At 42.2% G+C, this 14,653-nt stretch overlaps 1 protein-coding gene across 4 annotated transcripts in view; it reads right to left on the minus strand.

Moving 5' to 3' along the window:
- Positions 1-14,653, minus strand: part of vps13b (vacuolar protein sorting 13 homolog B) — a 329,852-nt gene that overhangs the window by 191,041 nt on the left and 124,158 nt on the right. For all 4 annotated transcript variants that reach the window (XM_030393719.1, XM_030393722.1, XM_030393718.1 and 1 more), the window contains exons 20-21: positions 4,987-5,090; positions 2,689-2,821 (exon numbers count right to left, since the gene is read on the minus strand). In XM_030393719.1, coding sequence (XP_030249579.1) covers positions 2,689-2,821; positions 4,987-5,090 — 237 coding nt within the window. The remainder of the gene's footprint in view (positions 1-2,688; positions 2,822-4,986; positions 5,091-14,653) is intronic.

Raw genomic sequence — 14,653 nt, forward strand, 5'->3', positions numbered from 1 at the left:
TTCCCATGACCTGGAACCTTTAGGAGTCCTGGTTAACTACGGCTCTGATGTCTCCCTTTTGTGTAAAGTTGTGGGGTTAACTAACTCTGAATTATGTTTTTGTGTGGATTTTTAACTGGGCCGCCTCAGCAAATAGCAAATTCCAAAAAGTTCAGTTCAATTATTAGCTGTTCATTAAATTAAATATCAGGATAAATCAGTCTATATATCAAGCTTGTGTATCAAGTATCTACCTTACCATGGCCAGCCAACCCTGGGGAATATAAAGGAATACCTTCCAATTTATCTTCCTTCAATTAATCAGGAACGCTGGATTATTAAGATAAATGAGGTGGAAGAGGGTTTCAATTTATAATTTCCAACACCATATCAGGTATAACCACCAATTTATACAAAGAATAACTATAAGATGCCTTAAACAAATACATTAAACACTCCAACAGACACTATTTCAGGCAAGATGTGCTGACCACTTTATGTTCATAGGTCAACACATTGTGTGTATATATGCATGTATCATCTGTTCATTCAAGTCCAGCTAAGGCTTTGCTTGTGAGAAAAAGTCAGACAGCAAGACAGAGACAAGTCACAGAGATGGACAGCTGGTGGATAGGAGGCCATACACATTGATAGCCAGTGTACTCTGGTCAGTTGAGTGTTTCTGACAAGCTGCAGCTTGACTTAGCTCTGAGTGTAGTATCGGAGCCAATGTGGCTGTTTACCGATGACCCCTAATGAGTGGATACACTGTGGAGATGTGAGTAAGCAAAGATGCTGCGGTATGGAAAAGCCATTAGTGCAGATTGGATGAAACAAGGAACATAGGGAAAACCAGGAGGAGAAGGCGGCCTGACCTTTCAGCTGTGAGCTTTTAAAGCAAGCCGGGAAAAGAACCCTAATGGCCTTTTTTTAGACTCCGAAATGTCAAAGGAGCATTTTTCCTATCAAAATACTTGACATGGGAGAACGTCATACACATGCAATGTTATTTACAGCTACAGGATGACTTAACCCAAAACAGGGATTCATCACTCCTGCTGGGAACATATTTCCCAGGGACTTAAAACAGAAAAAAAAGGAAAGCAGCAATTTTGGTTATTTCCCCTGACTCGTCACAGAGATGCTTTGGCAGAGAACCTTTCAACCATTAAAGTGTTCAGAGGACCTGGAGCCTAAACACTATGAAAGTCAAATAGTAGAGAGCGGTGAGACTTTTCAGTGTATTTATTTACATGCTTTTTAAACTCTGTAACTAATTCAGTTACACGAAGCCAGCCAAGACATCCCCTTGGATCCCATTAATTAAATATCTATAGGGGAACATGAGAGAGAGGAGGTGGGCTATTAGGTTCATAAATACACCATATGAGTATTAAATGAAAACCATTTCTGCAGTCAGTGAGGCTCTGTGTTGTGTCATGGACAGCTCCTAAACAGAGTGGCTGCTCCAACCATCCTCCCAGGTAAGGCTGGAGTGTGAGAGTACAGGAGTACTGCACTGTGTATGCATGTGTGTGTGTGTGTGTGTGTACAATATCCCCAAGTTCCCCTAAACAGACTCCCTACATTGATGAAAAAACTATTACAAGGATTTTTTTCAGTAACTAAATTCCTCCTTAACCTTTTTGTCACCATCAACAAAAACAAAAAAAACTTTTGGATACTCTTGGTTAGAGAGTACTGATTCAATACCAGTGAGTTTCCCATTTCTAATAAATACAATATGTTGAATCAGATTGGTGCATAGTCTGTTGTACTTGCTAATACCAATTCCAGCATTTTAGGCACTCTTCAGGACATTTCTGATACGGGTATCATTACTGGAAAAAACTTTTCTTTGTTTCTCTCAGTGTGTTCTTGACACTAAAGCAAGGTGACAAGGTCGATGACAAGGTCTGGAACTACATCCATCCTCCCTCATATCTCTCCTCCTCCTCCTCTGATTCTCCAATCTAACCACCTCAGTCCAAATGGTTCAGAGATTCCTATCACTTTGGGATATTCTGGAAATCCTCCAAGGATGGACCACAGCAATACTACACAAACATGTGAAGGTATCTGCATTTGGCATGCACAGGTGCATACATGATGACATGTTCATGCATTATGTGGATTTGTGTTTGCCTGTGTGTGCACCAAATGGGTTGGTTCTGAACAGGGGGGTCCCAGAAAGTGGAAAACTGGCATAGTGGAAGGCTCCACACAGCCAAGCCACTCATCTATTCTGGGCATCCACAGCCCGCAGTAATACTACCAGAGGAGGAAAACAGAGAAGGACATGCCTGGATATGTGGTGTCCTCTGAGAAGCGGGTTCACTCAGGTGTCAGCAAGCTGAAGTGTGTTATGTAACAACATAGTAACATGGATTCATTGCATAGAAACAAGCTTAAATAGAGCAAATTGTTGTTATTCTGCAACTGAAAGAACATATCGTTAAACATTGTTCAGCACAGTGGCAGTTATTGCAAATATCAAGAGAGAGGTAAATGTCAGTGCAGTTTTCATTTGCTTATTAATCTTTACACAAAACACGTCTGAAAACAAACAGTGAGAGAAGACCTTTTACTGAACGTGGGGCCAACACTGTTTCCTTTGCGAGTGTGTGTTTCTGCAGCATGGATTCAATGTCATGTTATTGTGTGATATTACACTGTACCTATGGCACAGCCTGAGGTTGGCAAACCTACCTGTCACTGTCTTGGTTTTGACCGGGCTGCTGGCATAGTCTGAGGCCTGATTGGAGGGCTGTTTGGCGAGTGGTGTGCTCCCTACGGACACTTCATCCTCTCTCCTTTTGGCCAGAAGAGCTGAACCTGGATTCTGCAATGATATCACAGCATGAATGAGCGCCTATGAGGCCAAAGGGAATTGTATTGTAACATGAATGCATTAGACATACATTCATTCAGTCCTTAAAAAAAACGAGCTGTATTTGGGTTTAGAAGCACATTTTATTCAAATATTGTTTTGTTTTAGTAAGGCCATGACCCAGGGATAGCTTAAGACAGCATTAAAGATCTGGGTTAATCAGGAGACACAATGTTTAATGCAATGCAAGACAAAAAGGGAGGCAGAAAGAGAAAAGAGAAAAGAAAATGCAATGGAACACAACAGAGGCCTCCAAGACCAACAAGGACTAGCGACAGCTCCCTGTTGTTTTTGAGCAGTCTCCCATGCTGCTGGTAGGCCAAACACACACACACACACACACACTGGCAGGGAAATAGCTGAAAGACAGAAGAGTGGAAGGTTGGTCAGAAATAAGGAAACCCCATTAGCATCCGCCAGAAGCAGCACTAGGCTAGGCTATGATGCAGCTGCACAAGGCTGCAGGCCAACCACGTACTGCACACACACACACACACACACACACACACACACACACACACACACACACACACACACACACACACACACAAACAAAGACACACACATGCACACGCGCACTGATGCAGTTGTTTTCCAAAGACTGGGTCGGGACCCAAAGGTTGGTTGCGGTAAGAGTAAAAATGGGCCCCCAAATTACATTAGTATTTGCAACTACTGACAGAAGTGTAACGCCAAATCCTTCACTGGTTTTTGCAACATAGGGTGAATGAAATACTGTAGGCCAGTGGGTTAGTTGCCCAAAGTTTGACGTTAAAACCATATTCAGGTATGTTTGAGATTTGCTTTGAGAATGTTCAAAACACTCCAGGAAGCCACAGTGAACATAACCAAGCACTGTACTGGAGGCTTTAAGAACAAAAGCAAGTTTGAAAAAAAAAGCCTGTTTGGTTCTCAACCAACTTTTTTCCTCTTATTCCCTTTCTCTTCATTACCTGTTTCCCCAACCATCTCCCTCCACTTCTCTGATTTCTCTTGTGTAGCCTGTTTGCTATAGTAGTTTCATTTTACTTCTAATTTAGCCTCACTCTCCTTTCTCCGCACATTGTCAATACTGTCCAGTGCTTTCCCCTTTTCTGTTGTCTCCTCTCTGTTCCATACTGGTCTCACCTTACCCCATTCCCTGGTGTTTTCGTTTGTCCCTCCATATGTTCTTTTCCACTTCTTTCCATATCTGTCCTCTCTCTGGCATACCCCAGTGTGCCTCCCTGCAATTCTCATATATTACATTCTCCCCTTGTAAACTCCTTCCCTGTCCTTTTTTCCCCTGTACGGGCATCCTTCCTAATCGTTTCCTGCCATCCTGACCCTTCCAGTCAGTGTCCTCTCCTCTGTCCTTCACTGGCTGGCCTTCAGCTGAAGGCCTTGCCAAACCAGACAGGCCTTGAGAAGTGACCCTGACGGGCAGCTGAGGTAGATGGCCTCACGGAAACACATACTCAGCCACACATTTGCTGCAGCATGTCCACACACACAGCAGCCAGTGTTGTGTATCCTTCACATTGGCTGCAGTTCAACTCATAACATCTGTTTACCCCTGTGCAGTAACAACCGCCAGAGTAAGGGGTTGGTGCAATTAACTCCCTTTCTCTTTGTCTATCACACACACATGCATGCTGACAGCCCCTCCAAACTGCAGGAGGCATGAAACAGAGCAACTTGTTGAAAAAAAAAAAACATTTAAAGTATTACAACATGATACTTTCATGTGCTATATATATTTGTGTGCCTTTATGGGGTGAACCTGGGCTATATCCCAGGCAATCAGGTTGAGTATGTCTGCATGTGTGTGTGTAGTGTGGGCACAGAGCATTCAATGTCCATTACCATCACCATGACCCCTGTCAAATAAATAGAGAGAGACTGGATGGAAGACAGGGAGCAGAGCACATGGAAAAAGGTAGCTGGGAAAGAGACGGCAAGGGAGCGGAGGGATACATTATATTCCCCTCAGGCTTTTAATCCTGAGTATCTTAGAATAAGTGCAACAGTAGAATATGCGGCAGGTACTGTATTAATACAATGAATCATGTCAAACAATCAAAAGTAAAATGTTTAAATGTTGACACACAGGGTCAAAATGCCAGAGGATTAGGTACCTGTTGCCTGCTGCTCCCTCTGTGAGGTTGGTACAACAGCCATGTGCAGAAGACTGGGTCCACGTTGACAGCTATGCCCTGAACACTAACCAACAGGACTCCACCTGGAGAACAGAACAATGCAGAAAAATAGCAAATCAGAGATTTAACAGTGCAAGTCTAAAGAGAAAGGACATTAAAGCCATAATAAGTAAGCAGTTTTTACACAATAAAACAGGACACGTAGGAAAGGTCATACAGTACAGTATATAGACCAGTTGTTCAAATGCACAAAAGCAGTGGTTTGACAATGCTTAAAGTGTGTGATCAAACCTATACGATCCAGATCAAGAGATGCACAACGACTGAAGTTCAAACCATCTGAATGCACAAAAAAAAAAAAAAATGCTCTGACGTCGTAGCCATTTCTGCAAGGTATGAGGCACTTTGATACGGATCACCGAAATCAATGTTAGGTAATAACCAACCAGTGAAAGTGACTTAAAGCAAATCTGTTCAGATGGAGTGTCAGGTTCTTCTGCTCCTGCGCAGTTGATACTGTGTCTTAATGACCTGCTGGTGGGTATTGAGTCTCCTTGTTTGAGCACAGCAAGGAGCACAGTTTGTTTCAATTGCACCGTTCAAAGTGGTATCACACTAAGCCAAGAATAACATTTTCTTTTGATAAATTTCTATGAAACTCGAGACTTTCTCTGGGTTTTGGTTTACTCTTAAATAATAATCTTTACCAACAATAAGCGGGCCCTGAGGTAATGCATTAGGATCCTATCAATAATGATTCCCATGCCGGCAGGATTAGCGCAGGGTCTCTGGCGTGCTGTGGAATGTCCCAGCATGACGATAGGAGGATGTTTCAGCTCTAGAAGGACTTTCGGCAGTTTAATGGAGCTTTGGACAAGACCCCGGTCTTCTGTTTCAAGCCCTGAGGCAAAGCCCTGCGTGTGTGTAAGTGTGAATGCGTAAATGTGTGTGTGCATTTCATCTCAGACAAAGCCTGATTGCTTGTTCCTTTACCTAACATTTTGGGGCCTCGAAAAACATGGACAAAGCACAATTACAAACTCTCTCTCGCACACACACACGCATGCACGCAATCACACACACACACACATTTACAAATACAAACATGCAGACACACACACACATATGTGTGCACCAGCTCCTTAGCTTGGCAGGATTTACTCCCTCCTCCATTATTCCCTGTGAACAATGCAAATAAAACTGCTCTAATTTGCTCAACTTTTACAACGTTCAGTGATTTGTGGCCTGTGAGCTTGTGTGTGTGTGTGTGTGTGTGTGTGTGTGTGTTTGCAGTATAAATTAAATGTGTATGACTAAAAGCATGAGCGATGCAAAATGTGTGCGTGTCAGTGCTGTCAAATGCGTGCCTGTGTGTGTGTGTAATGTGTGAGGCCTGTTTTTTGTGTGTGCATCTAAAGCATGATGTTATATGGTGTATGCATGTATCAGACCATTGTAGTGTTTGCAAGTCGGATCATTATTAACCAGTTTTCCTTACATCCTCTGGTTTATTACTCGTACAGAATCTTCTCCGGGCAGATGAGCAACTTTATCAATGGATCAATTCAAACTGACTCACATTTCTTCCTCTATTGCTTCATCCATCTTTCTACTATCTTTACTATCCATAACTTCCATCTTCCTGGCTTTTCAATATCTCCCTTTCCATTTACACCTCCAATCTTCCCTGTCTTCATAACAGCATTTGTTTTGTTCGATTCTGAGACCCTGTCTTACCCGATTCTAAAGTTGTATCCCCGATCCCTACCTCTCAACAATCCGTCTCCTCTCCCTCCGTGTCCCTCTGTCAACTCCTCCTTCGCCATCAATTCTTACTCTATCCCATTTCAACCCGCTTTACACTTCCTTCTGAAACCATACCTCCACCCCTCCTCGTCATCCTACATCCACTCTCTCCCCCTCCTCCCGATGAGGATTCATAACCTCAGCCCTGTGGCTTGAACTCCTACACCACAGTGCTGTGGCTTAATAGGCTTTGGCTGTGGCTGTAGTGCTGGGGCTCAACTTCAAGTGGTTTCATCATAGCCCAAAACAGCATGAGCTGTATAGGACCCAAAAGGCTGGGAATGGGCTGAGTAGTGAAGATGTATTCAATAAATTGACCCTAAACTGTGGTCTACGGAAGGCAATGAGCATGACAAAGCACATTCAGCAGAAATTAGTCATAGCGCAATAAATCATAAAACTTAGTAGATAGACTGTTTATTTAACAGTTATTTAACAAGAAGTAAATGAGCAAATAAAAAGGCATAAAATGCCTAATTGCAGATAACACTCTCAACAGAGCAGCTTAACCGTGGTCTTTGCACAGCATCAGTGTGTATTAAAGCCAGTACAGCGTTCAGACACAGCTTTTCAAACGAGACATTAGTTGTAAGTCACAAAGAAAATAGTGCTCGCTATGGGAGAAGGACTTTCTGCGTCTTATCTGTGAACAGCATGTCATTTCTGCCACTTGGGGTCTCTCACTTGGTTTCGTAAATAGCATGGGAGCTGCTGCCTTCATTGTCAAACAACCACTATTGGTGATTAAAATCTATCCACATTACTCAGGCAGAAATGTTCGCAGACGAGGTAATGCTTTCAAGTTTTATCAACGTTATACAAGAAGTTATAACAACAGACAACCAAAGGAAACACACAGTTGTCTTGCTTAAGATTACAAATTTCTCTGAGGTTGAACATTGTTGGAAAATGTGGGATAATCTAAGTACACAACTCTCAAAATATTTAAAAAGGTCTAGCTGTTCGTCTAGTTGTTTTCAGGCATTTTGATGCAGAAATGTCACATATTATATCTTTAAAGTTTAGCAGGTTGGTTGTTTTTTTTTAACTCAGTAAGCTGAATAAACTTAACGTGCTTTAAGTGTCCAGCAGCTGACGTCTTATCGTGGCTGTTCGCCCTGTCTGTTTGGCTTCTGCCAACGACAATCATGGCCATTTTCACACATCAAAACACATCTCAAAAAGCTCTCTTACAGAGATTAAGAGAAAAAACAATCTTTTCGCTCTCTCCGCCAAGTATGGCAATGGCACAGAAACAAAATACGTGTTGACCAGGCCTTCAGGTTTTGAAGACCAAGGCTTTACCATCCACACTGTGTTTTTTGTGTTTCATCGCTATGTTGACATAAGTGCAGGAGAGTGACACCTCCTTTGAAGCATGCGGCACCACCAAACGGCAAGACATGCTTAGAGGGCGACCTCGGCAGCAGGCTCACTGTTGTTTTTCTCCACTCTAACGGGGTGGCATGTGGGTAATTACAGAAAGTGATGACAATGATAACAGAGGTGTTTTTTTTACTTCCTAAATGATTCCTGAAGAAAACACCGGAAAATTGATCAGTGGCGTGGACTCTGAAACGCCACACAACCACAGAATGTGAGTGCAGGCATCTGTGAAGACACGCTTACCTTGACTCATCCACAGTGGGCCTATTAATGTCAAAGGTGGGCTTTTTTTTTTCTTTTTTTTTCTTCAGAGGCTTAAGACCAGTAGAGTTAAGAGAGAGCACGAGGCTGCTGGTGTTGTTTTACGGCTGTCTGACATCAAGCCGCTCACAGCCTGAGGCTACAGCGGAGCATTAGGTCAGACTGAGAGAAGGCCTCTAACCTTTAAGCTCTCTCTCAGTTCTCCTGTCAGTCTCCTCTTTTCTAGTCCAACAGCCGCAGTAACCTAACAAGCCACACATCTTTCTATCTTCATATTGTCTTTTTATCGGGTTACATGGTTTATACATTGACATTTTTTAATGCAAAATCTGCTTTTGTTCAGTTACTGCAAGCGTGAAATTCAATAAACTGGGAGTGGTTAGGTCAGTGCAAGTTCAAAACCAAGTCCCACAGTGGAGACCAAAGCCTGATTGGGGTTACAAAGGGCATAACCTCCCAACTACAGGGCCATGACCCCACCATCAGAGTTACAGACATGCAAAGAGAGGTGGGAGGTGCTCACCATTCACCCCCCAGGTAGACGCATGGGGGGAGGATTCATGTTCGGGCCAGCTAATCGCCCCCTCAGAATCGCTTCACTGTTGGATGTGAGGCAGCACTGGGACCCTGCGTTCAGCTTCTCCAACAGAAAATAAATAAATATAGCCCAGCCCGCGTCAGCCAGATGACTTCTGACAGGTTTGGTTAATTTCGAAGCCAAGTAGCAAAACAAAACATTACGCCAGCGTGCAGGGCCTACGCTGCCTTTAATTGCTTTTCCGATGAGCTCATGACTCGAAGGTGTCCTGGAGCGAGCCGTGCAGCCCGACAGGTGTTCTACTGGTGTGTGTGTGTGCGTGTGTCTCAGTGACTATGAATGTGTGTGTGCGTGTGTGTGTGTGTGTAGATAGAGAAAGAGAAAGAGAGAGAGAGAGAGACAGAGACAGAGAGAGAGAGAGGTGGAGCTGTTGACACCGCTGAAAAGGGACTCAGCTGTGTGTGGGTGGGTGCAAGGAACAGTGTGTGCAGTTTATGTTATGTGCGTGTGATGATGTGTGTTTGTGAACAAGATGTGTACATGTGTCTTTCTGAACATAAGGAAGTGTTTCTATTTGTATTCATTTGTGTGTGTGCTGTAGGACAGTGAACAGACACTGACTCATGACCCTCCCCAACACACACACACACACACACGCACACACACACAACACTCCCTGACACACATTGACTGTACTGCCGTTCCCCTGCCGTGCTGTGACCCGGGGGCCTGGGAGCAATGCCGCCGCAGGAGCCCAGAGGCTCAGGAAGGACACAGGCAGGTTGACTGGAAACAGATCTTGGCCTACGGAAAGCCTGCTCTCACTCTGGGCCCATACAACTCTCTGCACTGGATGCCACTATATACTGCGGTAGCCTGCAGCTGACAGGCTAGACCCACCTCGTAAAGGTTGACTATGGCTGTGGGTACAGTAACAGTAATGGCAGGAAGAAAGCTGGAGAGTGATTCAGCCAGCGAGAGTCAGTGAAAGACAGAGGGGGAGAAAAACGGAGTGACAGAAGCAACCTAAAAAATACACTGGTAGACAGAATCACAGACACATCTAGAGAAAAAAAAACAGAGAAAGACAAAGACACAGTACGCAAACTGAGAGAACATATAAAACAGTGGATGATGAGAAAGTATTTTTCTAAGAAGTCATTTTCCTAATCTACATGATAAGTGAGTAGGCCACAGTATTTGGCCATGGATCTGTATGATTAATGGGATGACCACAGTAAGTCTCCATACATGCGAAGTCCTGTGAACCGGATATATCACATAAAGCCAAGTCTGGATGAACAGCATGTGAATGTGTATTACATGCATGTCTGAAAGGTCCAAGTGCACAGACATATATAATTCAAAGCAGTGTATGTCCATGCATGTACTGTAAACACAATGATAAATCACATGAATGTGAGTGTGAATATGAACAAGTGCACACGGCTGGTTATGTATGAATTGAGCGCTGGGCTGTATCTCATCCACAGAGAGAGGTCTATTCCCGATAAGCTTTTTGTTTAAATAACATTCCTATCTAAAAATGTGCAAAAACGACTACACCTTTTTTACAAATGTTGTCAGGCTGTGTGCTTATATTATCCTAAATATGAAAAAAAAAATAATAATAATTACATTCAAACCCAGAAAAACCTGTGTTTTCACTAGTAACAGCACATTTCATTCGGTCAACTGTTGTTAAGTCTTCCATGAGAGTTTCAGGGAGTGAGGAAGGAAGTTACCGAATGTGACTAAATGTTAGGGTTGCCACGCTGACATAATTTTCCCACCAACTGGTAAACTTGTGGCAAACACAGTGTTATCCAATTCACAGGGCTTTTTACAGAAAATACTAATGAAAGACTCCAGCAACAGAAATTACATGCTGCGCATTTCAGCCTAGCACTGCCAAACAGTATCTGCCAACAAAAAATTTGGATTTTTGTTTTTACTGTGGAAAAACATCTAAAATGGTGTATCGAAAAAAAGATTTGAATTGAACGCAAAATATTTTACCATTGAAAACTGCACTAACGTACATCCTTAGTTGGTACTGTAAACCAGCAGTGAGGACAGATGATGGGTTTGAAGCAGCAGAACCGCAGCCCTCTCGAGCTCCATATGTTGATAAGAGGCTCCATGGCCATACCTAACCCCGTCTAGTTGATTTCTCACCTCCATAAATCCACATCGGCTCTCTGGTGTTGAAAAGACAACCAGACGCTGCACAATTGTTGCCTGTGCCTCTGCTGAAACCCAGGCAGCCCTGATTTTGGACTACGCCAGCTGTTATCTCTCTTCCTATCCTCTCTCCCCTACACCATTTCTCTGATATGCCCGCTATAATACGCTCTCTTACTGTCTCCCTCACTTCAAATCACACCGAAGAAAAATGCCTAAAGCCGCGACCAAATGTGACCTGGCCCTTGTCAGCAAGATAGCTAGCCTTCTTAATGAGAGACAAAACAGACTCGGCCCTGATTGCATTAATGTATCATTATCGTATCCATCATGGACATACAGTGCACTGTGTGAACTCTAAATGAGCCCCAATGAAATGTAAGAGGAACAGGAGAGACACTTCTGAGCTCATTAAAATAAACAGACTTCAGCTTCTGCTGCTACTTTCCCACAGACAGTTTCAGTTTTGCATAGTTACCTTGAAAACTCCTTATCGCTGCTATCATTCAGCTGGCTCATGGGCTTTCTCTGCAGTTCAAGCTGAGTTCTCTCAGTTTGTCATGAGTAGGGGGCTGAAGAGGTGGAGGGGTGGGGGTGGGGGTTTCAAGCAAGCTAAGGTCTATCATTAGCGAGGGTTCAGTCCAAGTACTTTCATATGAGTTACACTGTAACAAATAGAAAGGTCTCATGCAAACTGCAAATTTTCAAGTTTACTCGATTGCAATACCGTTTCTTATACTCTTGAGGCTAAAAATGTCCAAAAAGAAGTTAAGGCACTTAAAAAGTAGCGGAAATGCTTTGTCAAATAAATAATGGTGCAAGTCTGTCTTCATACAAATATTAACAACTTGAAGCCGTTTGTTGGCAAAAAAATATAAATATTTGGTGAAGCTTTAGATGGACAAAAATCTAAGTGAACATGGAGCAGAAAAGGCAAATTCATTGTACTGCAACATTCACAGCACGCTGTCTGAGGAACAAGCACTTTAAATGCCTAGCTGCGTGTTACAGCCATCCGTATGTCAACTTTCTGTGGACTTTTGTTTATTTGATCGCACTAAAAGCGTGAAATATTTCACTCTTTGCAAGCAAGGAGCTTCCATTATTCTTTATTTTGTTTTTCTCTCCGGGTCTCTCCAGACTCCAGCTGTATTTGATGTGGATTCCCACAACTGATCCAATGCACTTGCACAACATTTCAAAAGTGGGTTTGGAGTTTCTAAAATGTTTGTTAAACATAAATCCATTATGAACCACACAAATTACACATTGTTTATGACTTCTGTGTACAAGGGATGTTCTGTGGTTATAGCATGATAATTACATGATGTTTTTATTATATAATGTAATGTTTTTGTTTTCATCATTAGACAGCACAGAATATGGGTCAAATTTGATACAAAGAAATAAAATAGTAGTAAAGAAATGATTTTTGTTATGTGTTATGTTTCCGCTGTATGTGCTGTATTTGGTTAAAGTCACACATTTTGCTTGACATTTCAACACGTTCAACACTAATGTGGCTTCCTTCTTTCTCTTCTTAAATGACTTCTACTTACTTGGTTTTACTTACATCCCTTGCTAATTGTGTTTTTCCTTCTATTCTTTTATCAGAAGTTTGTCACAGTAGCTGTTGCTGTAGTGTTGTCTGTAGTTGCCTCTCCTATTCTCTGTCTCCATCTACAAACTGTCCAGCTTTATAATCCAGCTGTGTTTTGCAACAAACACCCAGACAGTGGGCGTCCAACCCCATCTTCTCCAGTCATCCTCTTCAGCTCTCTCCACAGTCCTCGGATTTTTGAAGAGCATATGGGACAATTGAGGATGAGATCCTGTCTTCAATTACCTTCAAGTCTCTCCACAGAGTCTCTGTTCCCTCAGTCTTTCAGCTTGGCCTTTTGTCAGTTCAGTAGACTTAGTAATGAGCTCAGTGACAGATCAAAGTCCTCTGGCTGAGATTTGGGATCACTCAGGAAGCTGGGAATGCTGCAGTGAAGAATTTGACGTTTGCACGGCAATATGCAACAGATCCTCTCCTTTGGTCTGCTCGTCTGTGTACTGTATCTAACTGTCTACCGGTCTGGCCGTCATTCAGTCAACTGGTCTGAGTATCTCTGTCAGGCAATTTGTCTGTTCAGTACATGATTGAAGTCAAGTTTATCTTAAATGCTCTTCCATTTTGGCAAGATCATAGGTGATAAGCAGCCGTTGATGAGGCGTTTTTACACTGTATTCCTCAGAGATCAATAGAAGAGCACAGCCAGTATTTACATATGTTTTTTCCTTAGATGTTCAGATCATTACTGCTTGTGTTAGCTACCAGGTTCTTACGTTTATTCCAAAGAAAACGTTGTTGCTCTTGCCAGAAATGTGGGAAAACATAATTTTCGGTACACCAGAGGATTTCTTACTGGGAAACCTACACAACACTGAGTATTGAGAAACAGTCTTGTGAAAACCTTCAGGATTCATAGAGGGAATTTGTTCTTTGAAATAACAAATGAGAGTAGAACAAAATAAATTCATTAAAGTGAATGATTATGTTTTTAACGATGTTTTCACAGAGGGAACATAGCATGTTTGCCAATGCATCAATACTTCACTCTGCTAGTGCAGTTGCTTTCTCCGCAAGTATTATTCTTCTTGTGGCCATCATTGTGCATTTGTGTGTGTGACTGCATAACACAATTTTTAGGCAACTGTAATCTATAACTTATTTAGAAGATCATTTGTATATAATATTTAGGGTTTTTCCTGTCTGTCAAACCCCAAAGAGCTGTGTCTCGATTATTGGCTGCCTTCTCTGTTGAGCTGCCTCCTGATCTACTATACCTTTATCAGCAACTGCTTGAAGCATTTGTACCAAGCATGCACATTAGCTGCGGCAATAGAATGAGGAGGCAACGGGAGAACGACACATTCACTATTTCTGCAAGATCTAATTATTGATGAATTTTCTATTAGGGTGAGGCAAAGAAATGCCAGTTTAGCTTAAGTTACAGAAGTTAATATGAATTGATAACAAACCTCAGTAACATTAGCTTAGATACTTGACAGACCATTTCAGAAATCAGAAATTCCTCACAGTAAAACTATTCAGAGGTGGACAATCATGGGACATTTACTCCAGATCTAGCTGCATATTTTCACTCAGTTTCACCAAATGTTGGCCCTAAGTGGACATTAGCTGACCTCAAAGCCCTCACTCTTAGCTGTTTCACTTAGGACCTTTAATAATTACTGTTTGAATGACACCAACCATATGTCATGTTCAATACCTTTGTGCTGAAATGCCCACATGTGAAAATTTGATTAAAAAAATATCCTTAATTAGTCTCAAGAAGCACACCTATTTTGATTGCTAATGTGCAATTAACTTATTTTTACCTTAATATTTGAATAGAAAATAATTGCAATTTTTTTTCAATAGATCCCATGTGATCAAGTAACTCAAATCCACACCGAATTGTA

Source organism: Sparus aurata, chromosome 17 (genome assembly GCF_900880675.1).
Source record: "Sparus aurata chromosome 17, fSpaAur1.1, whole genome shotgun sequence".
NCBI lineage: Eukaryota > Metazoa > Chordata > Actinopteri > Spariformes > Sparidae > Sparus > Sparus aurata.